Below are 26419 nucleotides of genomic sequence, written 5' to 3' on the forward strand. Positions count from 1 at the left end.
TGTCTGCAAGCCGTACTTGGATAAGTTTGTTATCGTCTTCATAGATGATATCCTCATCTACTCTAAGAGCGAAGAAGAGCATGAACAACACCTCCGACTAGTACTTGAACTCCTGAGACAAGAGCAACTTTACGCCAAATTCTCCAAGTGTGAATTTTGGTTGAAGGAAGTCCAATTTCTGGGTCATGCTGTGAGCGACCAGGGTATCAAAGTTGATCCCACCAAGATTGAAGCTATCAGCAAGTGGGAGACTCCCACTACTCCAACTCATATTCGCCAATTCCTAGGTCTCGCCGGTTACTACCGAAGGTTCATTGAAGGATTTTCTCTGATTATGCGTCCTTTGACCGCACTGACTCACAAGGGTAAGAAGTTCATTTGGGAACCCGTACACGAATCAGCATTCCAAACTTTGAAGAAGAAGTTAACCACCGCACCTATCCTATCACTTCCTGAGGGCAGTGACGACTTTATTGTTTATTGTGATGCATCGAAGAGTGGTTTTGGTTGTGTACTGATGCAACGATCAAAAGTTATTTCCTATGCCTCCCGCTAATTGAAGATTCACGAGCGGAACTACACTACTCACGATCTTGAACTTGGAGCCGTTGTCTTTGCGCTCAAATTGTGGAGACACTATTTGTATGGAACTAAGAGTACTATCTTCACCGATCACAAGAGCCTCCAGCACATCTTCGATCAGAAGCAACTGAATATGAGACAGCGTCGATGGATCGAGACGCTCAACGACTACGATTGTGAACTTCGCTATCATCCTGGCAAGGCCAATGTTGTAGCTGACGCTTTGAGCCGAAAGGAGAGGATGGCACCTCTTCGTGTTAGGGCTCTGAACATCACCATCCATTCGAACCTCAACAGCCAGATCAGAGTAGCCCAAGATGAGGCTCTCAAGGAGGAGAATATAACTCATGAACATTTGAATATTCTTGTCTCTCGATTCGAGGTTAGGGAATCTGGACTCCGATGTTATGCCAGAAGAATTTGGGTACCTCTTTATGGAGATCTACGGAACCTTATACTTGATGAAGCCCACAAGTCGAGATATTCGATTCACCCCAGAGCGGGCAAGATGTACCACGACCTTAAAGAACAGTATTGGTGGCCGAATCTTAAGAAGGACGTTGCAACTTATATTGGTAAGTGTTTGACTTGCTCGAAGGTTAAAGCCGAGCATCAGAGACCTTCTGGTTTACTTCAACAACCGGAAATCCCACAATGGAAGTGGGAAAGGATAACGATGGATTTCATCACCAAGCTACTAAAGACGGTGGGCGGATATGATACTATTTGGGTTATTGTTGACCGCCTCACCAAATCTGCACATTTCTTAGCGATGAAAAAAATAGATACGATGGAAAGACTTGCTCAACTGTACATCAAGGAGGTTGTATCTCGTCATGGTGTACCTTTATCGATCATCTCAGATCGCGACCCCCGTTTTGCTTCTAGATTTTGGCGTTCTTTGCAAGAAGCCATGGGAACTCGTCTCGACATGAGTACAACATATCTTCCACAAGCCGACAGGCAAAGTGAACGAACGATTCAGACCTTGGAAGACATGTTGCGTGCATGTGTCATTGATTTCGGAAAGGCCTGGGAAAGGCATTTGCCGTTAGCCGAATTCTCGTGCAACAACAGTTATCACTCGAGCATTAATGCTGCACCTTTTGAAGCATTGTATGACCGCAAGTGCCGATCTCCTATTTGTTGGGCTGAAGTAGGCGAAAAGCAAATCACCGGACCCGAGGTAGTCCACGAAACGATGGAGAAGATTGCTCAGATTCAAGCGAGACTTAAGATTGTCCGCGATCGTCACAAGAGTTATGCCGATCTTAAACGTAAAGACTTTGAATTCAGCGTTGGTGATCATGTAATGTTGAAGGTTGCACCTTGGAAAGGTGTGATTCGTTTTGGAAAACGTGGAAAGTTAAACCCACGATACATTGGTCCTTTTGAAATCTTGGAACGTGTTGGACCCGTTGCTTACTGTTTGGATCTACTAGCACAATTGAGCTCAGTTCATCCTACTTTCCATGTGTCAAACTTGAAGAAGTGTCTTGCTGCACCCGAACTTATCATACCACTGGAAGAACTTACGATTGACGACAAACTCCACTTTGTGGAGGAACCCGTTGAAATTATGGATCGTGAGATCAAAACTTTGAAATGCAACAAGATTCCGATCGTCTGAGTACGATGGAATGCCAAATGAGGACCTGAGTTTACTTGAGAGCGAGAGGATCAAATGATGCGGAAGTATCCTCACCTTTTCCCGACTCCTCCATCTACCTCAGCTTAAATTTCGGGACGAAATTTTCTTTAACAGGTGGGTAATGTAACGACCCTGGATTTTCCAATGTTTATTTATTAATAATTATTATTATTAATACTTGTGATTAAACGAATGTATGTTATTACATTTACTTGATGCCATGATTAACCGTACTTGACTTTAATTGCCCGAAACGTATTTGTGACACCCGAAACTCACACAAATAATATTTTCAGATATTATTTACATTCATGATTAGTTTTATTAATCATTTTAATTAACTAAGGTTATTAGTTAGTTACATGGGCTTTAAATGGATTAATTTGTTAATTAATTGAACTTGGGCCTTGTTAATGTTAATGGACTCTTGAATGAGGACTTATAAGCCCAACCTACTTCTTAATGGACCTTTTAGCCCAACCTACCATGTGTAAGTATTACTTGTAAATGGAAACTAGTTAGTTAAGAACATTGGAATCTAGTTAACATATAATCCCCATGTAAACCCATCTTTTATCCACACTTTTAAGGCTTTACATACAAGGAACCATTGAACTCTTGCCTCCCTCTTTTTTTTCTGCTGCAGCCGTGGGCTTCCAAGGAGTGGAGGGAGTTCAAATTTGTTTTTTTTTTGTATTGCTTCTACTTGCATTTTGCTCTCTTTTTCTCACACACAAAACACTCTCATACTTGCAACTCTTTTACTCTCTTTTTCTCTCTATACTTAGTAAGTAACTTGAACTTTCTTTCTTTCTTCTTTTCTTGTTAAAACCGAAATCAAGAACACCCTTAATCATCATCATTCTTTGTTTGTTTCAATCTTTTGTTACTTGTGTTGATTACTAGTAGTTGTTTGTTACTTACTTACTTGGTTTCAAGAATCAAACTTACTAGTTTCATTATTCTACACTCAAGAACATAAACTTACTAGTTTATATTCTACACTTAATGTATCAAAAGATTGTAAGTTCATAGTTGTTAAACTCATACTTGTAATTCATGTTAGTAAACTTTAAAGTTTACTTTCTTAAAGATCAAACTTTGGTTTGAATCTTTAAAGTATGAACAACAATGAACTAGTTACTTGTTTACTTAGTTTATGTCTTCATTTTATGCACTTTAATTTTGTGATTTTGATTGTTGTTGGTCAAGTACTACAAGTTAGTCTTGATCTCATTTCTCTTGAACTAAAAGTTAACTTTACTAGTTCAAGAACATGTAAATGAAACTTTTTAATTATAACTTTGTACACTTATGTTTGATCTAGACTTTTGAGTCTTGGATCTTCAAGATCAAACTAAGAACTATGTTCTACAACTCAAGATCTTGATTTCATAAGTTTACTTTCAAGTTTGTAACTTATTATTAGTTTTAAAGTTCATGTATGTGTTAGATCTAAGACTTTGATGCAACTTTGGTTCATCAAACTTCATACAACTCTTAAGTGAGTTGTGCTACATGTCTTAGACCTACACTTGTGTCATAATAGTCAAAACTTGGTTAATATTACTTTTACATTTCATGTATGTGTTGAATCTAAGACTTTGATGTAACTTTGGTTCATCAAAACACTTGCAACACTTAAGTGGGTTGTGCTTCATGTCTTAGACTTACACTTGGGTTATGATGGTCAAACCTTGGTGAAAATGATGCAAACACATCAATGAGTTGTACACTTAAAGCTATATGCATCAAGGATGAGAACCGTGATAAGCATCGAGCACCAAGACCACCGGAACCCACTATTTTTCTGTTTTCTGTCTTCTGCCTACTGTTTTCTAGGTTCTGTAACAGACTAGTACACCTGGGCTACTGTAACCTTGATTTTCAGATATATCTTTTCGAGTAGATAATTTTTCATATAGGACTCGTCTTAATCCGAGTTACAGTTTAGGATTTATGGCCCTCCGATCGTCACTATGTCCTTTTAACATTGTGCAGAAATTTCTGACCTACTCGCACTTAGACCGTCACCACGGTCAAACGAAGACGAGTTTGCTTCTGTAAATTTTACCACACTTAAAGGACTCATATATGGAGCCATGGCCACTGTTCTCACCTAAATTCAGTAAGGGTAGAGGCCGTGGTGACTGATCGAAGTCAGCCTTTCTTTTAAACTACTTTCATTAACGAAACTTACTTTACGCCTTTTGTTTGATGATGAATGATGATGACCCTTAAGACCTTATTTACATACTTTTAAACCTATTCGGACGATTTACTGACTTAGTACTATTTGCCTTAGGTTGAGGACCCGTTTGGACAACCTTCATTACTTGCTTACTTTCCGAGTCATACTTTACCGCTACTTTATCATTGTGAGTTATAGCATTCCCTTTTTACTTTAACTTATTTTGGGAACTGAGAATACATGCGGATTTTATGTTTTACATACTAGGCACGAGTACTTAAACTTATATATGTGTGGGTTATACAACGGCATAAACATTCCCTTTAGCTCGGTAACGTTTAATCATTGGTTTTTGAACCGTGAACGCGAATCTTAGATATGGATCCATAGGGTTTGACATCCCCACTCGGGCTAGTAACGCTAGCATTTAACGAGTGTTTAATACTTCGTAGACATACGCACTTGCCAATTGTACTTTCAGGGGGTATAAACGTTAAGTTAGTTACCAAGTGCCCACGGTTAACATATACTTTATCATACTGTTTTGAAACGCTCTTTGTAGCACTGAAATCTCGTGGCCTACCTTACATACTGTTATACTTAAACTATAGCTCACCAACCTTTGTGTTGACATTTTTAAGCATGTTTTTCTCAGGTGCTTAAGGTTATTTGCTTCCGCTGTCATGCTAGTCTTACCGTAGACACCCGCTGCTCTAGTGTTATCACCGCATGAACTGTTTATCTTGCATTCATGCTTGCTATTCGTAGAAGCATACTGTTGGTGTAAAACAATTGACGTCGGTTATGACGTCACCTTTTTTATCGTGAATGCAACTTCTTTTATTACAGCATATAGTACTTAACCTTGTAATGATCCTGTTGTTGATGATTCGTACACGATGATTTTGTACGGGGCATCACACGTAAGTTACGCCGTGTTTTTTTTAAAGCATTAAATGCGGGGAACCCAAATGCAATTTTACACTACGGGTTAAGAACCTATTTTGACTCAACATATCCCAACATAGGATTTCGCGAGTTAGAAAGTGCTTCTAACATGCAACATAAAGAAGCATGTTATACTTACGGGTTAGTGATGTTCGCTTCTTACCAAAGTGAGAAAAAGAATATCGGATTACAACTTTTAAATAAAACCTTTCCACAAGTGACGGATTCAGTAGTTGAGGTGAGAAACAAGGTTTTTAGATTATTACGGGGCTGTTGGACATTACGAAACCCTCATCCTTTTGATCACATTACAACATGCTGCCTAGCCAATGGTCATAACGTTTATTTTCTACAAGACCAAGGATGGGAAGTCGTCTTAGTAAAACCGAAATGCATGACTTGTTTCTGGACTTATGAATTACGTGTCTTTATTTCCTTTGCTGAACAACTTGCGTATTAACTAGATTTATCTTCAAAACTGTCTTGTATCAAAGTGTACTATATTTCATGTTATATGTAATATAGCGAAGTTGTAAGTTTGAAGGATATTTGTATGTGATATATTATTATAATCAGTTTTTCATATGGAATTGTAGTAGTTGAATTGTATATTAGCTACTAAGTATGAACTTAACGGATAGGTAGTACCCGAATTTAAACTTATAAAACGCTAATATGAAGAAAAAGCTTTTATAAATGAGTTCATATTATGCTATGAAATACTATTGACTACTCTTAATATTCTGTATGATTAACTCGATTCAGTTGACTATTTTGAAGGAAATGGCACCGACTACGCGACAAACCATGAATATGAGCGAAGAGGAATTTCGTACTTTTCTTGCTGCAAACATAGCTGCAGTACAGGCTGCGCTACATACCAACAATAACTCTGAATCTAGCAATGCAGCTAACGGCTCAAGAAATCGTGTAGGATGCACCTATAAAGAATTCACTGCCTGCAAACCTTTGGAATTTGATGGAACCGAAGGACCAATTGGATTGAAACGGTGGACCGAGAAAGTCGAATCGGTGTTTACCATAAGTAAGTGTACTGAAGAGGACAAAGTTAAGTACGCTACGCATACCTTCACAGGTACTGCGTTAACGTGGTGGAACACCTATCTTGAACAGGTAGGATAAAATGCTGCTTACGCACTACCGTGGTCGGTGTTCAAGCAATTGATGAACGAGCAGTACCGTCCTAGAAACGAAGTCAATAAACTCAAAGCAGAACTTAGAGAGTTACGAACACAAGGGTTCGACGTTACCACATATGAACGACGATTCACAGAGTTGTGCCTATTGTGTCCGGGAGCATTCGAAGATGAAGAAGAGAAGATCGACGCGTTTGTAAAAGGGTTACCAGTAAGGATTCAAGAAGATGTAAGTTCACACGAGCCCGCTTCTATAAAGAAGGCAAGTCGAATGGCTCATAAATCAAATTGAGGGAAGAATTAAAGAGCAGGCGGCCGAAGAAGCCAACACGAAACAACTCAAGAGGAAGTGGGAGAAAAACGGTGACAAGAGTCACCAGTACAACAACAACAACAATTACAATAACAATCGCAACAACTATCCCAACAACCGCAACAACTATCGCAACAATAACCGCAATTCTAACAATAACTACAACAAACATCCCAACAACAACAACAACTACAACAACCATTTCAACAACAATAACAATCCCAACAACAACCTCAATAACAACAATGGCAACAAAAACCAAAAACAGCCATGTCATAGGTGTGAAGAAAATAATCAGGGGTTTTGCATGACATTTTGCAACAGGTGTAAAAGAAATGGTCATAGCACGATAAAGTGTGAGGTCTACGGACCAAAGTTTAACAGAACTAAAGGAACAAATAATGTAGGAACAAGTAATACCGAAACGAATAGTGTCGGAGCAAGTAATACCAACGTTGTTTGTTATAAATGTGGAAAACCGGGCCACATTATTAGAAATTGCCCGAATCAGGGGAATACCAATGGGCAGGGTCGTGGAAGAGTTTTCAATATTAATGCAGTAGAAGCACAGGAAGACCCGGAGCTTGTTACGGGTACGTTTCTTATTGACGATAAATCTGCTTATGTTTTATTTGATTGGGTGCGGATAGAAGCTATATGAGTACATAATTTTGTGCTAAATTAAGTTGCCCATTGACGCCTTTGGATAGTAAATTTTTACTCGAATTAGAAAACGGTAAATTAATTTCAGCAGATAATATATGTCGGGAGAGAGAAATTAAACTGGGGAATGAAACGTTTAAAATTGATTTAATACCAGTCGAGTTAAGAAGTTTTGATATAATAATTGGCACGGATGTATTGTTTTAAATACTTGTATATTTTGTTTTAAGGTTTGTACTCTCGTTTATTTAATTAATTTATAGTGGTTGAGTGAGTGTATGGTGATTAGGAGTGATAGTTTTTAATGAGAAAGATTTATGAATGAAATGCTGAAATAGGCGTTAATGTAATAGTCTTATGGTATCATGATTGTAAATGGTCATTTAAGCACATTTGATTATTATTCATAATTTAATTACAATATATCAATATATCATTTAAGCACATTTGATTATTATTCATCAGATTATTTAATTGATTTAATCACCCATTAATTTATTTGTAAATATATTATGCTTATATCACATAATTTTATTGATTATTTTATGATCAGTTTAGAATATTTTGGATCGGTTGGTTAATTGATTAAGGATTATCAGTTACATTTACAACATAATTTATTTATTTATATAAATTTAATCCCTATTCGAATTAAAAGTCAATCTTATACAGCTCGTGAATAATATAAGAAGCATGTTGCAATCAGGATACTGAAAGTAGATATTTGAAGAGATTACGAAATTCAGTTTTGGTCATCCGGGTCCGGGGGGAGAATTACACATTTTTCCAACTTAAACACTACAAAAGTACAAATATCAAATAGTGAAGTGATAGACTGATAGTGATATTATTAAAAAAAATTTACTGTATTATTTAATTATTTAATATTTAATAATCAATACTTTTACTAGGTAGTATAACAAAATTCAGAATTCGAACATATATGATATGATATTTTTTAAGTTAATATTTGCGTTTATTTGATTTGATAGTATTTTATTGGGTTTAAACTTTAAAGTGGACAAATACGTATTTCAGATTTTCCACCTATTAATAATACGTAGAAAAACACTTGTAAACCCTACCTCCGTTTCTTGATAGTATAAGATTTTTAATCTTTGGTAGTAATTGATTTCTTGTACGTGTGTTTCAATTTCAAGTATACCCACATATAATTCTAATGTGGGTATTTCATATTCTCAATTAATATGATAAAAAGTTACACATTTTTGGTCTCGAAAGAAAAAAAAAAAAAAAACTGGCTTTTATGATTTTGAAATTGTGAGGTTTCTTGATTTTGATATTCTTGTCAAGCATTTCTGAAGATCTTGTAAAAAAAGAAAAAAAAAGAAACTTGTATTGAATAATAATAATAATGGTGTGTGTTTTTACAAAGAAAACATTGTTTAGCCTTTTTCTGGGTCAGGTTCTATCTCTTTTTGTCACCTCTACTGGATTCTCATCATCCGTGCTTGCTAGAAAAGGTTTGTATTTTCGTATTTCTTTTGTATAATCATGATCACTTTTAAAAATAGTAGTAATAGTAACATGGAGCCGTCTTTAAACCACTAGTTTTAGCCATACACGATTCAGATTGTCGCACAATTTAGTGATGCCACATTTAGACATTTATTCATTTATTGATGTATGGCTAAAAATAGTGGTATGTTGATCATCTTTAAATCTTTAATGATATTAAATATATTATAGTAATACTAATACTAATATATATGATTATATGATATATATATATATACAATAATAATAATGAAAACTAAATAATTTTATAGATTTTGTTAACGACTGTCTTTAGAGTGGTCGTCAACGTGAAAAAATGCTTGTAAACTTCAATAAGCGCCTTATAAAAGTCAAAATAAACCGCCATATACAACTGATTGACTTAGAGTTGTCGTTAGAAAATATTAATTTTATATATCTGCAAAGTTAACAAGTATGCCTATTTGGCTATTTGTTTTGAGGGTTGATATTTCACCGTCCAAATAATAAATTCATCAAAATTATACGTTAATTTATAAATTTGAACGGCGAGTATATCATTAGACATTTGTTTAATGGTTAACAAATGGTTTATAAACTTCCAATCTTCTTAACTTTATCACTTCATTTGTCATGCGACACGATCACACATTTTTTATTTTTTTTAATGGCTGTGACATGATCACATTATCAGCTTGATTTCTAGGCCTATCATGTTGGATACTGAAATTACCTGCACCATTATGTGTGTTAATATTATATAATAAAACTTGCTTGTTTTTCAGAGCAGGTAATCAAATTGATTATAAATTCAAATAAATGAAATAGAACAACCATACCTGTATGTACTAACTTATGTCATTCTGTTTCACTCAGGCATTAATGCACCAACATCGCAATCTTTAACAAACTATGTGCTATTGGCAATCATTTATGGTGCAATTTTGATCGGTAGAAAGAAAAAGATGACGGTTAGTAACCTTCAAACCTTGAATTTATCCCATTTACAAAAATCCATTTAATTGAGTGGGTTCAACTGAACCCACTTGAGTCTATGCAGCTCTGTCCCTGCAAACACTTTTAATCATTCTACAATTCGACAATGTATAATTCTTTTTACGTTTTATGTATATGTTTGCAGGCAAAATGGTACTATTATTTACTCCTTGGGCTTGTCGATGTCGAGGCAAATTATCTTGGTAAATCTTCTATCATTATCATCTTAAATGACAATTTCAACCCATTTACTTTTGAATTGGTAGTTTTTGGTTGTGTTTTATGTTGGAGGTTTTATTAAAATTTTCGTATATGGTAAAAATAATCGATAGCCGGATAAATCACTGAATCGTGGTATCACTTTCCGAAAGTAATTATTCGACCCTTATTGCCTGGGTTACACGAATATCACTTTGGGATAAGACAGAGATTAGTTCTTGTTATTGGCAGTAAACAAGAACTCTTATGCATAAGAGTATTACGGTGTTTGTGTGTACTTTTATTCTCATGAATGATAGTCCATATTTATAGGCACCCAAAAACAAGTATTATTCCACGATGGAGATGTTTCACCTACTCCACGATAGAGATGTTTCACTAACTCCACGATGGAGATGTTTCACTAACTCCACGATAGAGATGTTTCACTAACTCCACGATAGAGATGTTTCACCTACTCCACGATGGAGATGTTTCACCAAATTTTTAACAGCAAAAGTGGGTGCAGGAATAATACTTCCGTAATCACTCAAATTTGTGATAATGGAAAACCATTTCGAGTCCGGGTAATCTATCACTTAATGGGTGTACACTCCGTACCTAATAACCCATTTACAAGTGTAGATTAAATCCCTCAATTACACTAAATTTTCAACAATCCTCCCCAATTTAGTGCAATTTGTTTCATGAGAATTAAACAAATTAAAACAAAAACTCATGCATAAATGAAAATATCTTGAAGATTGAATTTTCACCTTAGTACATTACACATTCCAAATATTCGAGAATCGGGGTGTTCTAAGAATTGAACCCTTCAACTCATTTGAATAACTGAAAATAATATACACATAAGTTTTCAAATACTCTAAAGCTATCCTGACACTTTACAAGCCATGTGTCCATATCCTTTCATGAATGTATATAAAGCTAAAGTCCAAGCTTTGTTGAAGCGGCAAAACTTCACATTCACATAGGTACTTCATTTCAGTCATGCACCTGCTCATGCACTTTTTCAAATGAACTATTAAGAAGCTAGACTTCAACCTCACCTTCAGCAGGTCCGAGTACATACCTTACCTTGGGATGATATAAAATTTATATACTCCAAATTTCTAAGTATAAGCCTTCCACATTGAATTCAGCTTCTGATTTTCATCAGAAGGGAATTGGGTATCTTATAATTAGAAATTTATGTGGACTTTAAACCCATCCTCATAGCAGACTTGTCAACCAAGTCTCTTGCCAATCCCTTCATCAAGTGATCAGCTAAATTCTGTTGTGACCTCACGAACACTATCGAAATCACCCCATTCATGATAAGTTCACGAATCATGCTATGTCTGACACCTAAGTGTCTAGACTTTCCATTGTACATCTGGCTATAATCATTTCCCAATGTCGCAGCACTATCACAATGAATAGACATGGGTGCTATAGGTTTAGGCCATAATGGTATCTCATGAATCAAGTTTCTAAGCCATTCTGCTTCTTTACCAGCAGCAGCTAAAACAACAAACTCGGATTCCATCGTTGAGTTGGTAATACATGTCTGCTTCTTAGAAGCTCATGAAATAGCACCTCCCCCAAGCAAGAACACCCACCACTCGTTGAAGAATGATCTTCAATATTGGTTTTCCAACTCGCATCAGAATATCCTTCTATTACCGAAGGAAACCCATTGTAAGATAAACTATAGTCCATAGTTTTCTTCAAGTACTTCAGTACCCGCCTCATTGCTTGCCAGTGATGAGTAATAGGATTACTAGTATATCTACTCAGTTTTTCCATTGAAAAAGCAATATCCGGCCTTGTACAAGTCATGGCGTACATCAAACAGCCAATCACCTGAGAATACTCAAGTTGTGATACAGCTTCACCTTGATTAGGCATAAACTTCTCACTTGGATCCACAGAGGTACTCACAGGAGTACATTCAAAGCAATTGAACTTTTTCAACACCTTCTCAATATAATGAGATTGACAAATCGAAATTCCTTTGCTTTCACGTTTGATCCTAATGCCAAGGATAACGTCAGCCTCCCCCATATCTTTCATGGAGAATTTTGATGATAAAAATTCTTTTGTTAAATCAACCTGACTTTGGTCAGTCCCAAAGATTAACATGTCATCAACATATAGACAAATTATAACTCCTTTAATAGAGTCATCAAATTTATTATATACACATTTATCTGCTTGGTTTAATTTAAAACCACTAGATAAAACCACTTCATCAAACTTCTGATGCCATTGCTTAGGTGCTTGTTTCAAACCATATAAGGACTTCACAAGTTTGCACACCTTGATTTCATTTCCTGGCATGACAAAGCCCTGAGGTTGGTTCATATAAACCTCCTCATCTAATTTACCATTCAAGAATGCTGTCTTCACATCCATCTGGTGAATAAACAGATTGTGAATTGTAGCCAAAGCATTCAGCAGTCTAATGGTAGTGATACGTGCCACATGAGCATAAGTATCAAAATAGTCAATTCCAGACTTTTGTCTAAAGCCTTGAATGACTAACCTTGCCTTGAACTTTTTAATAGTTCCATCCACCTTCATCTTCTTTTTGAAGATCCATTTGCAACCCAAAGGTTTGCAACCAGGAGGTAGATCAGCTAACACCCAAGTGTTATTGCCCATGATGGAATCCATCTCATCATTAATTGCCTCTTTCCAGAATGCAACATCCTGAGATCTCATTGCTTCATCATATGTTTTGGGATCATCATAACATTGAAACAATACGAATATTGGGTAGAAACATCATCCCTGGAACCTTCAACTAAGTATAGTTAAAAATCTGGTCCAAATGATTTAGGTTTCCTTTCTCTTTTGCTTTTTCGAAGCCCAAGTGACTGATCAACAGCCTTTTCAGAGACTTCATCATTACAATCCTTGTTGATTCCATTGTTACTTGAAATCATATCCTTTGGTCTATGTATAGATGAAAATCGATTTTCATCAAAGATTACATCCCTTGAATCAATCACATAATTGATTGAGACAAACTCATTATGCTCTATTACATAAAACCTATATGCCTTGGAATGTTCAACATATCCAACAAATATGCAATCTATACCTCTTTCACCTAAAATTTTCTTCTTGGGATCAGGCAGTCTTACGATCGCCCTACAACCCCATACCCGAAGATAATTCAAGTTAGGTTTCCTTTTATTCCAAAGTTCATTAGGTGTAATCCTGTTTCTTTTGTTAGGAACTCTATTAAGCAAATAACAAGCTGTTAACATAGCTTCCTCCCAAAATCCTTCACTTAAACCCGAATAATATAACATGGAATTTACCATCTCCTTAAGGACCCTATTCTTCCTTTCAGATATACCATTTTTTGTGGAGTATAAGGAGCTGTGGTCTCATGGATAATACCAACGGATTGGAAATACAATTGGTCTATGTATTCACCTCCCCTATCCGTTCTAAGTCTTTTAATCAAAGCCTTTTGTTGTAATTCTAATTTAGTTTTAAATATTTTAAATTTATCTAATGCTTCATCCTTAGTATGTAACAAATAAACATAGCATAACCTAGAAGCATCATCAATAAAAGTCACAAAATATTTCTTGTTCCCTAAAGTAGGAGTTGCATGCAAATCACATAAATCACTATGTATTAATTCCAAAATCTCAGTATCACGATGTATATTTTGAAAAGGTTTCTTAGTGATCTTTGTCAACATACACGTTTTACACTTTTCATTGCTCACATCAAAGGCCGGTATTAAACCATCTGATAATGCTAAAAATGACATATATTTCGTAGCATTATCCCTCAAGAAAGACAAGCTTTTAGTTGCAATTATTCTATTTACAAGTAATATTAGTTTAAATAATAAAAGGTGAAGACAAAAGACAGATTCGATGAATTGAAGACGCAAACGACCAAAAAGCTCAAAAGTACAAAGTACAATCAAAGTGGTTCAAATTATTGATGAGAAACGTCTCGAAATTACAAGAGTACAAGAGGCAAAACGCAAAATACAAGATATTAAATTGTACGCAAGGACGTTTGAAAATCCGGAATCGGAACCAGAGTCATCTCTCAACGCTCGACGCAACGGACTAAAAATTACAAGTCAACTATGCACATAAATATAATATAATATTTAAATAATTCTTAAAATTATTTATATATTATATTTATAAAAACCGTCGGAAAGAAAGAAAACAAAGCAATGTGAGCTGGTACCTACCTCCATGCGATCGCATGGCCTGTAGGCTTAATATCCATGCGATCGCATGGGCCACTTTTTGTGGCCACATGCCTATAAATTTCGCAGTTTTGAGCGAACTTATATATATCTTTTTCATCTATCTCTCTATCTCACTCGTATAATATATATATATATATATATATATATATATATATATATATATATATTATAATTTTAATTTTAATTTTAAATTCTAATAATAAGGGTATGTTAGCGAATGTTGTAAGGGTGTAAGTCGAAATTCTGTCCGTGTAACGCTACGCTATTTTCAATCATTGTAAGTTATGTTCAACCTTTTTAAATTAATGTCTCGTAGCTAAGTTATTATTATGCTTATTTAAACCGAAGTAATCGTGATGTTGGGCTAAATATTAAAATTGGGTAATTGGGCTTTGGACCATAATTGGGGTTTGGATAAAAGAACGACACTTGTGGAAATTAGACTATGGGCTATTAATGGGCTTTATATTAACTAAATGATACCTCATTGATTTAATATATAGACTTATAATTTGACGTATTTATATATAACCACATACGCTTGACTGGGTACGGTGGGCGGGATATCTATAAATACCAATAATTGTTCATTTTACCGGACACGAAACTGGATTAATAGTTAATAGACTTGTTGAAACAGGGGTGGATTACATTCAAGGGTAATTGGTGTAATTGTTAACAAAGTAGTAAAACCTTGGTTTACACGCAGTCGATAACCTGGTGTATTCATTAAACAAAGTATTAAGACCTTGTTACAATTCGAATCCCCAATTAGTTGGAATATTTGACTTCGGGAATAAGAATAATTTGACGAAGACTTCCGCACTTTATGATTATGACTGATGGACTTTTATGGACAAATCCGTATGGACATATCGAATAATCCAGGACAAAGGACAATTAACCCATGGTAATAAACTAAAATTAACACGTCAAACATCATGATTACGGAAGTTTAAATAAGCATAATTCTTTTATTTCATATTTAATTTCCTTTATTTCATATTTAATTGCACTTTTAATTATCGCACTTTTATTTACTGTCATTTTATTGCACTTTTAATTATCGTACTTTTATTTTATCGCACTTTTATTTATCGCAATTTCATTATTATTATTTACTTTACGCTTTAAATTAAATCTTTTATATATTTAATATTTTACATTAAGTCTTTTTATATTTATATTTATATTTATACTTTTACAAATATAGTTTTAAAAATATAGCGTTAAACTTGGCGAGTTCCCTGTGGACGAACCGGACTTACTAAAAACTACACTACTGTACGATTAGGTACACTGCCTATAAGTGTTGTAGCAAGGTTTAGGTATATCCACTCTATTAATAAATAAATAACTTGTGTAAAATTGTATCGTATTTAATAGTATTTTCCTTATAAAATATAAACTATTTTATATACACCTCTACGCACATCAAGTATTTTTGGCGCCGCTGCCGGGGACACTAAAACACCGAAAGCGAAACGCTATATATATAAAAAAAATTTGAAAAAAAAGACTTTACTTCTTTTTAATTTACTTTTGTAAAAATACGCTTTTGTAAAAATACGTTTTAATTATTAAAAATATAAAAACCATAAAAAGAATAACAATATATTTATATTTTTAAGAGTTTGATAAAATATATAAATTATAAATATTTATATTTCTATTTTTTTGTTTGTAAAAATATAAGTTTTTATTTAATTTATATAAATATTTTATATAGATATTAAAACAGAATTTAAAAAAAAAAAGTAGTAAAAACCACTCGGCCCGATCACTGTTGCAGCCCAAAGTCTGGCCCGAATTCGCAAGCCATGCGATCGCATGGAAAACCAACTAACACCTCATGCGATCGCATGAGGTGATTTGACTGGTCTGGTAACCTAGTCCGACCAGTTTAGGGTTTAAATTAATTATAATTATTATTAAAACTCTAATTAGGTTATAATTATTTAATTATTTAGTTTAGTTTTATTATTTAGTTTGTTTTATTTAGTTTTAATCTAGTTTTAATTAATATATAAAATTAATAGTTTTATAAAATAAATAATATAAAAATAATATTTTTATAAAAATTGTACTTTTTACAACTTTAAGTTTATTTTTATATTTTGTATCCTTTTATTTGTTTTAGCGTAGTATTTGTATTTTTCGTTCGTATTTAGTTTTAAGTCATAGTTTTTGCCATAGTTATTTTTATTTCTAGATTCTTAGGCTTTGCCATAAAATCCCTTAAGTACTTTTTCTTTAGACTATGATTTAGGTGCTTTAGAATTTTGCGACGCCGTTTTTATATTTTAGTACCTTTTTAAGTTTTTGCCATTTTGGATATAGAATTTCTTGTAAGCTTTAATATTTTTAGACGCAACTTTTAATTCTTAGTTTTTAGTTCCTTTTTAAGTTTCGACGCGCTACTTTCTTATTTTTATTTTTGGACGCCTATTATTTTTTTCGACCTTTTATTTTTTGACGTTTTTCGACGCGCTCTTTTTCTTTCTTATTTCTCGACACTCTAATTTTTAGGACTTAGATTTTTTTCTATTTCTTCTCTAAATTTCTTTAAATTTCAACCGAAAATTATTTTAAGTGGTTAAATTGATAGACATCCAAAATTTTCTGGTTCGTAGTAATAGTTGGATTTGTTAGTGGCGAGTTGTGGGCTTCCGATTTAAAGGGTCCTGGCTACCTGCTGCATCTATTGGCTATTCGAAATGTGGGCAAAATCAGAAAAGTCTATTAATTTGATAACTTATATAATTTTTTATCTTTTATAACTAATAGGATATTCAGTGAATGCACCGAGCAAAACGTTCACCACCTTTTATACGTTCACCACCTGTAACTCGATCAAGACATCTAGCCAATATTGTCGCCGTTGATTTTTCTTTAGAAATGTCATCCAGTCGACCAAGTACTCCAATTCAAATTTTCGATAATCCATTTTTTGAACCCGATCTCACAATTGAGAATCCGGAGAATATTCAGGGACAATTCAGAGATCCTGAACCATTAATCTTTCCTCCGGAACCACCAATCATTCAAACGGAAATTGTCGAGGAACAACCCATTAAATCAGAATCCTCTAGTGATTCAGATTCAACAAATTCAATCATGGAAAAATCTGGAACCTCTAAGTATGGAAGACCGAATGCGAGCTAAACGCACTGGCCAAGGTCACGTAATTACTCAACCAGACATTAATGCGCCAGATTATGAAATTAAAGGACAAATCCTACACATGGTAACTAATCAATGCCAATTTAGTGGTGCGCCGAAGGAAGATCCAAACGAACATCTTCGTACATTTAATAGGATCTGTACTCTATTTAAAATAAGAGACGTGGAGGATGAACAGATATATCTCATGTTATTTCCCTGGACTTTAAAGGGAGAAGTCAAAGATTGGTTAGAATCGTTACCTGAAGGGGCGATTGATACATGGGACATTTTAGTTGAAAAATTTCTTAAACAATTCTTTCCGGCATCTAAAGCTGTGAGACTTCAAGGAGAAATTGTTACGTTCACACAAAAGCCAAATGAAACTCTTTATGAGGCGTGGACAAGGTTTGGAAAGTTATTAAGAGGATGTCCGCAACATGGTTTAGACACCTGTCAAATAGTACAAATATTCTACCAAGGATGCGACATCACTTTAAGAAAAGACATCGATATAGCAGCTGGTGGTTCCATTATGAAGAAAACAGTAACTGACGCTTACAAAATTATTGATAACACTGCTTCCCACTCACATGAGTGGCACCAAGAAAAAATATCGTTAGATCATCTAAAGCAGCTAGAGCCGATTCTAGCCATGACTTTGATTCCATTTCCGCAAAGATAGATGCTGTCGAGAGACGAATGGAAAAGATGACTAAAGATATCCACTCAATACGAATTAGTTGTGAGCAGTGTGGAGGACCACATTTGACAAAAGATTGTCTCAGTATTGAACTAACAATGGAACAAAGAGAGAATGTTTCATATCTAAACCAAAGGCCTGGAAATAATTATCAGAATAATTATCAACCGCCAAGACCAATCTACAATCAAAATCAGAATTATAACCGAAATGTTCCATACAATAACCAACAAGGTCCTAGTAATCAACAAGTACCTAATAATACTTACAATCAGCAAAGACCTATTTTTCAAAATAAACCACCACAAACCGATGATAAAAAGCCAAATTTAGAAGACATGATGTTGAAGCTAGTTGAATCTCAAACGCAATTTTTCACATCTCAGAAACAAACCAATGAACAAAATGCTCAAGCATTTAGAAATCAACAAGCTTCTATTCAAAATTTGGAACAAGAAGTAAGTAACCTAGCAAGGTTGATAGGTGAAAGAAAACCGGGAAGTCTAACTAGTGATACAAATGCTAACCCCCAGAATGAAACAGCTAAAGCTATTATCACAAGAAGTGGTATTACACTTAAACCACCTGAAATACCTGTAATTTTTGATGACTCTATTCCTACTCCACAAGAACCACAATCTGAGCAAGATAAAGAAACATAACCGGTAGTTGAAAAGGTTAATGAAGATAACACAGTTAAGGCTAAACCTTATGTTAAACCATACCAACCACCACTTCCTTACCCGAGTAAAATGAGAAAAGAGAGACTTGAAGCCGAGCAATCCAAATTCTTGGATATGTTTAAACAGATAAATGTTAATCTTCCTTTCATTGATGTAATTTCAGGAATGCCTAGATACGCTAAATTTTTGAAAGATCTAATCACAAATAGAAAGAAAATGGAAGAACTCTCGGCTGTTACTATGAATGCTAATTTTTCTGCAGTACTGTTGAATAAGATACCAGAAAAATTATCTGATCCAGGAAGTTTCACAATTCCATGTTTTCTGGGTAGTCTTAGTTCAATAGAAGCATTGGCAGACTTAGGTGCTAGTATAAATCTAATGCCGTATTCACTATACGCTAAACTAGACCTTGGAGAATTGAAACCAACACGAATAAGTATACAACTAGCCGATCGATCAGTAAAATATCCTAGAGGGATAATGGAGAACATGCTAGTTAAAGTTGGTACTTTAGTATTTCCAGTAGATTTTTTTATTCTGGATATGGAAGAAGATTCTCGAGTTCCTCTCATATTAGGAAGACCATTCTTAAACACGGCTAAAGCAATAATAGACGTGTTTGGTAAGAAACAGACCCTAAGTATAGAGGACGAGAGTGTTACCTTTTCTGTTGATAGAGCAATGCAACAACCGCAATCTGCAGATGATACATGTTATTATATTCAAACTATAGATTCACATGCAGAATTGTTAGAAGAATTTCCAGAATTACAAGGAACATGAGAATGTTCTTTAGGAGAAGGAACTGAACCAATTGATGAAACTGAAATGTTAGCTACACTTATGGTTAATGGATATGAACTAACAACAGAAGAAATTCAAATGCTAAAAGAAGAAGACAGATATCGATATAAATCATCGATAGAAGAACAACCGACATTAGAGTTAAAGCCACTTCCAAACCATTTGGAATATGCTTATTTACATGGTGAATCTGAATTACCTGTAATAATATCGTCTTCTCTTACTGAAAATGAAAAATCTCAACTCATTTCTGTGCTAAAAGCTCATAAACCAGCCATTGCATGGAAGATTCATGATATTAATGGAATAAGTCCTTCGTATTGCACACATAAAATCCTTATGGAAGAAGGTCATAAAACGTATGTGCAACACCAACGAAGACTAAATCCTAATATGCAAGATGTTGTTAAGAAAGAAATTATTAAACTGCTAGATGCAGGTTTAATTTATCCAATCTCTGATAGTCTATGGGTAAGCCCAGTTTAATGTGTACCTAAGAAGGGTGGCATGACTGTCATCACAAATGAGAAAAATGAGCTTATTCCTACTAGGACTGTAACAGGATGGCGTGTTTGTATTGATTATAGAAAATTAAATGACGCCATCAGAATAGATCACTTTCCCTTACCTTTTATGGATCAAATGTTGGAAAGATTAGCCGGAAATAGTTACTATTGTTTTCTTAATGGTTTTTCCGGATATTTTCAAATTCCAATAGCACCCGAGGACCAAGAGAAAACCACGTTCACGTGCCCTTATGGTACTTTTGCTTATAAACGCATGCCATTTGGACTTTGCAACGCCCCTGCAACCTTTCAAAGGTGCATGATGGCGATTTTTCCCGACATGATAGAAGAATGCATGGAAGTTTTCATGGATGACTTTTCAGTCTTCGGTGATACATTTGAATCATGTCTAGTTAATCTTGAACGAATGCTTATTAGATGCGAACAATCAAATCTAGTTCTTAATTGGGAGAAATGTCATTTCATAGTTAAAGAAGGCATCGTTCTTGGTCATAAAATTTCAAAGGAAGGAATTGAAGTGGATAGAGCTAAAGTAGATATAATTGCTAAACTTCCACATCCCACCAATGTTAGAGGAGTTAGGAGTTTTCTAGGGCATGTCAGTTTTTACCGACGTTTTATAAAAGTTTTTTCTAAAATTGCCACTCCTATGAATAAACTCCTAGAAAAGGATGCGCCATTCATCTTTTCAGATGAATGCATCAAATCTTTTAATATTCTTAAAGAAAAACTTACTAATGCGCCGATCATAATAACTCCAAATTGGAATCTACCGTTTGAACTTATGTGCGATGCAAGTGATTTTGCAATGGGAGTCGTTTTAGGACAAAGGATTGAAAAATGATTTCAACCTATTTATTATGCTAGTAAGATGTTACAAGGAGCACAAACGAATTACACAACTACTGAAAAAGAACTCCTTGCTATTGTCTTTGCTTTTGACAAATTTCGTTCATATCTCGTTCTAGCTAAAACGGTGGTCTATACCGACCATTCTGCTCTTAGATACCTATTTTCGAAAAAAGATGCTAAACCAAGATTAATCCGTTGGATCTTACTCTTACAAGAGTTCGATATTGAAATCCGAGACAAAAAAGGAGCAGAAAATCTCGCAGCTGATCATCTTTCTCGTCTTGAAAATCCTGAATTAGAAGTTCTAAATAAATCGGTCATACAAGACAACTTTCCTGATGAATATCTATTAAAGATAGATTATAATGAAATTCCATGGTTTGCAGACTATGCAAACTACTTAGTATGTGAATTTCTTGAAAAAGGGTTGTCGTACCAAAAACGAAAGAAATTCTTTAGTGATATAAAACACTATTTCTGGGAAGAACATTTATTTAAAAGTTGTCCCGATGGAATAATACGCCGATGTGTATTCGGAGATGAAGCCAGTCAAATCTTAAACCATTGTCACACAGGACCAACAGAAGGGCATTATGGGCCTCAACTTACAGCAAGAAAAGTTTACGATGCTGGATTCTATTGGCCTACAATTTTCAAAGATGCACACCTTCTTTGCAAATCCTGTGATGCATGTCAAAGGGCCGAAAAAATAAGTCAACGGATGAAATGCCACAAAATGTCATTCAAATATGTGAAGTATTTGACATTTGGGGTATTGACTTTATGGGTCCATTTCCAAAATCTCATAATAATCTCTACATTCTCGTTGCCATTAATTATGTATTTAAATGGGCGGAAGCACAAGCTCTTCCGACTAACGATGCACGAGTTGTAGTCAACTTTTTAAAACGTCTTTTTGCAAGGTTTAGAACACCGAAAGCTTTAATAAGTGATCGGGGTACTCATTTTTGTAACAATCAACTTGAGAAAGTTCTCAAAAGATATGGAGTAACTCATAAAATCTCAACCGCTTATCATCCACAAACAAGTGGACAAGTTGAAAATACCAACCGAGCATTAAAAAGAATTCTAGAGAAAACCGTAGGATCAAATCCGAAGGAATGGTCCATGAAATTGGAGGATGCACTCTGGGCTTTTAGAACAGCCTACAAAACTCCAATTGGAACCACACCTTTTAAACTCGTTTACGGAAAAGCATGTCTTCTTCTAGTAGAAATTGAACACAAAGCATTTTGGGCTTTGAAGACATGTAATCTTGATTTACATGAAGCCGGACGTCTACGGTTAAGAAAACTAAACGAATTAGAAGAATTAAGACATGAAGCATACGAAAATTCGTTAATCTATAAAGAAAGAACGAAGAAATGGCATGATAAAAGAATCAGAAGTTCAAAAGAATTTAAAGAAGGAGACAGAGTTCTTCTTTTCAATTCAATATTCAAGCTATTTCCTGGAAAATTGAAATCAAGATGGTCTGGACCATTTATAGTCAAAAGAGTTTTCCCATACGGAACAATAGAGTTAATAAATTCAAATTGGATTGAATTTAAAGTTAATAGTCACAGAGTTAAACATTACATACATGGTCCGATGGAAGTTGACAATGAAGTCAATCATAATTTTGATACCACAGCTAACTAAGTGTGGGGAGAATCAAATATTTTTAGGGTAATATATATTTCTGTTAGAGTTAGATTTTCTATTTTCGTGTAGTTCTCGAGAATGGAATCCGAATGGTCTTTCCCTAGCAGACCCTAAAGAACCAGTCTTCTCCCCCCATTCTGAATTTTTTATTTTTTTTAGGTTTTACGAGATGAAGAATTTCTTTGATCTGAACCATGGTCTAATGCTACATGCTATGATTACTAAACGTAATAATGACACACTTCCGAGTGAACTGGTATCATTCATAAGAGAAAAAATGGACGGGGTAAGAAAAGAACTCAGAAAAGATCATCATAAGATATATTTTGGTAAAGGAAAATCAAAATCCGCAACGAAAAGAAGAGCACGACACCTTGAAAGATGTTATAAATACGGAAAATGGTCACATGAAGGTAAATGTTCAAATAATCAAACATATTCAAATATCGAATTTGTTACTCTATGCAGAGAAGGACCGTTTATATGTTTAGAAGAAAAGATATTGAAGATTCGAGGTTATGCTTACGTAGCTATGGAGAACCAAATCACACGACTCTCCTATGAGTCGGCTAAAGCAAGTCTCTGAGAATTCTTTCTCACATGTAAGTATGTACAGTTTTTTATTTTTATTTTTATTGCTTTTAACCTTTTAATAATAAACGCTGAATCGTTCACAATAAAGTATTAAATTGGTATTCAATAAAATTAGGTATGCGTAACCGAAATTATTGATATCATACAAAAATTTATTATATCACTGCGAAATTTACCGTTTATTCTTAAGGTATAAATATCTTTAATCAATCAACCCAAAATATTTCAGAAATTCGTCAGGAGTAAAACTAGGTCGTTGAACCAAAATTACTTTACCGAAAAGAGGGGCGTATATTTTTGATAATATTTGATTGATTAAAGTGAGATAAAAGACCAAAAAGATTTTGAATTTTGAATTTTTACCTTGTTTCTTAAAATTAATATAAATATTAAATTATTATTGTAAACTTTTTAAAATCAATATATTTAAGTTTGTAAATATTTGAAAAATTAATATTTTTAATATAAGTTTGTATGTATAAAAATGATATTTATATGAATTTTTAATTTTATGCATTTTAAATTTAAGTTTGGTGTGAATTTAAAAGCAAAAATCTACTTTGTTTCACTAAGTTAAAAATATGATTTTTAAAATTCATCGTGAGTTGAAAACTAGGTCGTTGAACCGAAATTGCTCTACCCAAGGGAGGGACGAGAATTTTTATTATCATTATTTTTAATCTTATTGAATTAAAGTATGCCAAAAACATTTAAAAAAACTCAAAAATCTTTGCTTTTAAAACGACGCTTAAAAAAAAGTAACAAATTTTAAAACTTTGTTGAGAGACGGACTAGGACAACGATCCGAAACGCCCTCACTCCTAAAAAGGAAAACAAAATTTTTAAATTTTAATTAATTATTTTGTGTTAAAAGTAATGGTTTTTATATTTAAAAAAAAACAAAAAAAAAATACCAGACCCCCATGCGATCGCATGGGGTTTGGCCTTCAACCTCATGCGATCGCATGAGGCCTAATTTTTGGTCAGAATCATAAAACCAAGCGAGTCTGCTTCTGTCCACAAAACACACACACACAAAACACGAGCACTCTCCAAAAACCTCTCAAATTTCATCATTTTTTTCACCAAATTTCTCACTATAATCCGCTCTAATCATGAATTTGATAAGAAGTTTATCAAGAAGGGTAACAATTTCATCTCTAAACCTCTTTAAATTTAATTTTTAGTGTTCTTGAGCTATATTTTTCCTAATTTGATTTTGTTAATTTCTAGTGTAATTAGAGTTAAATTGTTAGTATTTTATGCATGTATAACCTAGATTGATGCTATTTAACATGATTTGAAGCCAAAAACTTCAAAATTTTCAGGAATATAGGGTTTGTGTTCTTGAGCAATTTGGGGCTTTTTGATATAAACAGGTTATAGCCGATTTTTGTCATGAATTATTGCTAAATTAAGTAGTGTAACATGTTTAGGTAGCTAAATGATCCAAACTTTGATCCTAAAACATAATTTTTGAGAATTAAAGTGGACTTTTTAGGTATAAAATTCATGAACTTGATTAAATTGATATAAATGCCATTTGAAACTTGTTTAATTGCTAGTAATGGTTATTTTAACATGTTATTTGAGTTGAATGCTTATGAACTTTGTAAACATTTTCATATATGCTTATTTGAAAAAGTGTGGAATTGTTAAAATTGTGAAAATGTGTATAAGTTTAATTTTGATTAAACATGTTATTGTAATTGTTTCAAGTTGTTATTTTGCTAACACTAATGCATATTTGGATGCACAAATTTTGTGTTTAATGTGTTTTGCAGAGATTTACTAATACTGATGGTGCATCATCATCATCTAGACAACCTGCTCCAGAACCTGAACCAGAAATGCAATACGAGCCAGAACCCGAACAAGAACCACAACAGGAACAACAACAGCAACCTGATCAACACGTACCTTATTATGATCCGCTACAATTTGTTGATGCCTTTATAGTATTCCAGATGCATCCGCCTGTAGAATACCCAACGATTCCTGAACACACGTTGCATCCTAATCTAAGATTTGATAGAAGCTGGAGAGATTACCCGACATATCAAAGTAACAAATTCAAACTGATACCGAAAAATGTAGAAGTGCCGAGGGTAATCGTTTGGGAGCCTTTAGAAAGGGTCCAACTAGTTAACTCAGTTAGGGAGCATCTGATCCAAAGGTATGGCAGTTCTTTTTTTTCCGATTGGGAACGTTTATTCACCATTCGTAGACCTGTATATAAGGAATGGTGTATTGAGCTTATGAGTACTATAGCATTAAATACAGATGTAGATAGATTAGATGATAGAAGTTTTCTTAGATTTATACTTGGCCGTAGGATGTACAGGATGTCCATACTGGACATGGCCAGGGCTTTGCAGATATATACTCCTGGTGAATTACTACTACCCTATTGTATGAATTTGATTTATCATGGTGAAAGGGTAGATAGGAATTTTGACGTGAACGCAGTCTGGAGGCGTATGTCAGATTATAATGTTTTTACGCTGGGAGGAAAACACTCCTACTTACATATTAACAAAGCCGAGCTTCGTATAATTCATAGATTTTTGGCTAACTCGATTACACAGAGAGGTCACAATAAGGAGAAAATGACCTTACATGATTTATTTTACCTAAAGTGTATTCGAGACCCAAGAGGCTTTGTTAATATCCCTTACTGTGTTGGTTTTTATTTGGCTAAGATGGTAGAAGGAATACAGGAAGGGGAAATAATAGGAGGAGGTATTTTTGTTACTCTCATTGGAGAGTATTTGGGTGTAGATAGGGACCAAGGGGATCCACTTTTGGAATGTAGGGAACAGGTTGAGCCTTTAGGATTGAGGGTCTATCAGGATGCTAAGGTATTAAAAAGCAGACGCAATCAGGCAATACCCTATGTTGGTAGTCATCCTCAGGTAGAGAGAGGATCAGATGAGGAAATGGAGGAAGCGGATGACATTAGGGAGGCTATG

General features: G+C 34.4%; 1 protein-coding gene across 1 annotated transcript in view; it reads left to right on the forward strand.

The window, feature by feature from the left end:
- The first annotated feature begins 8880 nt into the window (after window positions 1-8880).
- Window positions 8881-26419, forward strand: part of LOC139854630 (uncharacterized) — a 72161-nt gene continuing 54622 nt past the window's right edge. The window contains exons 1-3 of the mRNA XM_071843926.1: window positions 8881-8989; window positions 9879-9973; window positions 10144-10201. Of these exons, the coding sequence (XP_071700027.1) occupies window positions 8881-8989; window positions 9879-9973; window positions 10144-10201 (262 nt within the window). The remainder of the gene's footprint in view (window positions 8990-9878; window positions 9974-10143; window positions 10202-26419) is intronic.

Source organism: Rutidosis leptorrhynchoides, chromosome 6, assembly GCF_046630445.1.
Source record: "Rutidosis leptorrhynchoides isolate AG116_Rl617_1_P2 chromosome 6, CSIRO_AGI_Rlap_v1, whole genome shotgun sequence".
NCBI classification, from domain to species: Eukaryota; Viridiplantae; Streptophyta; class Magnoliopsida; order Asterales; family Asteraceae; genus Rutidosis; species Rutidosis leptorrhynchoides.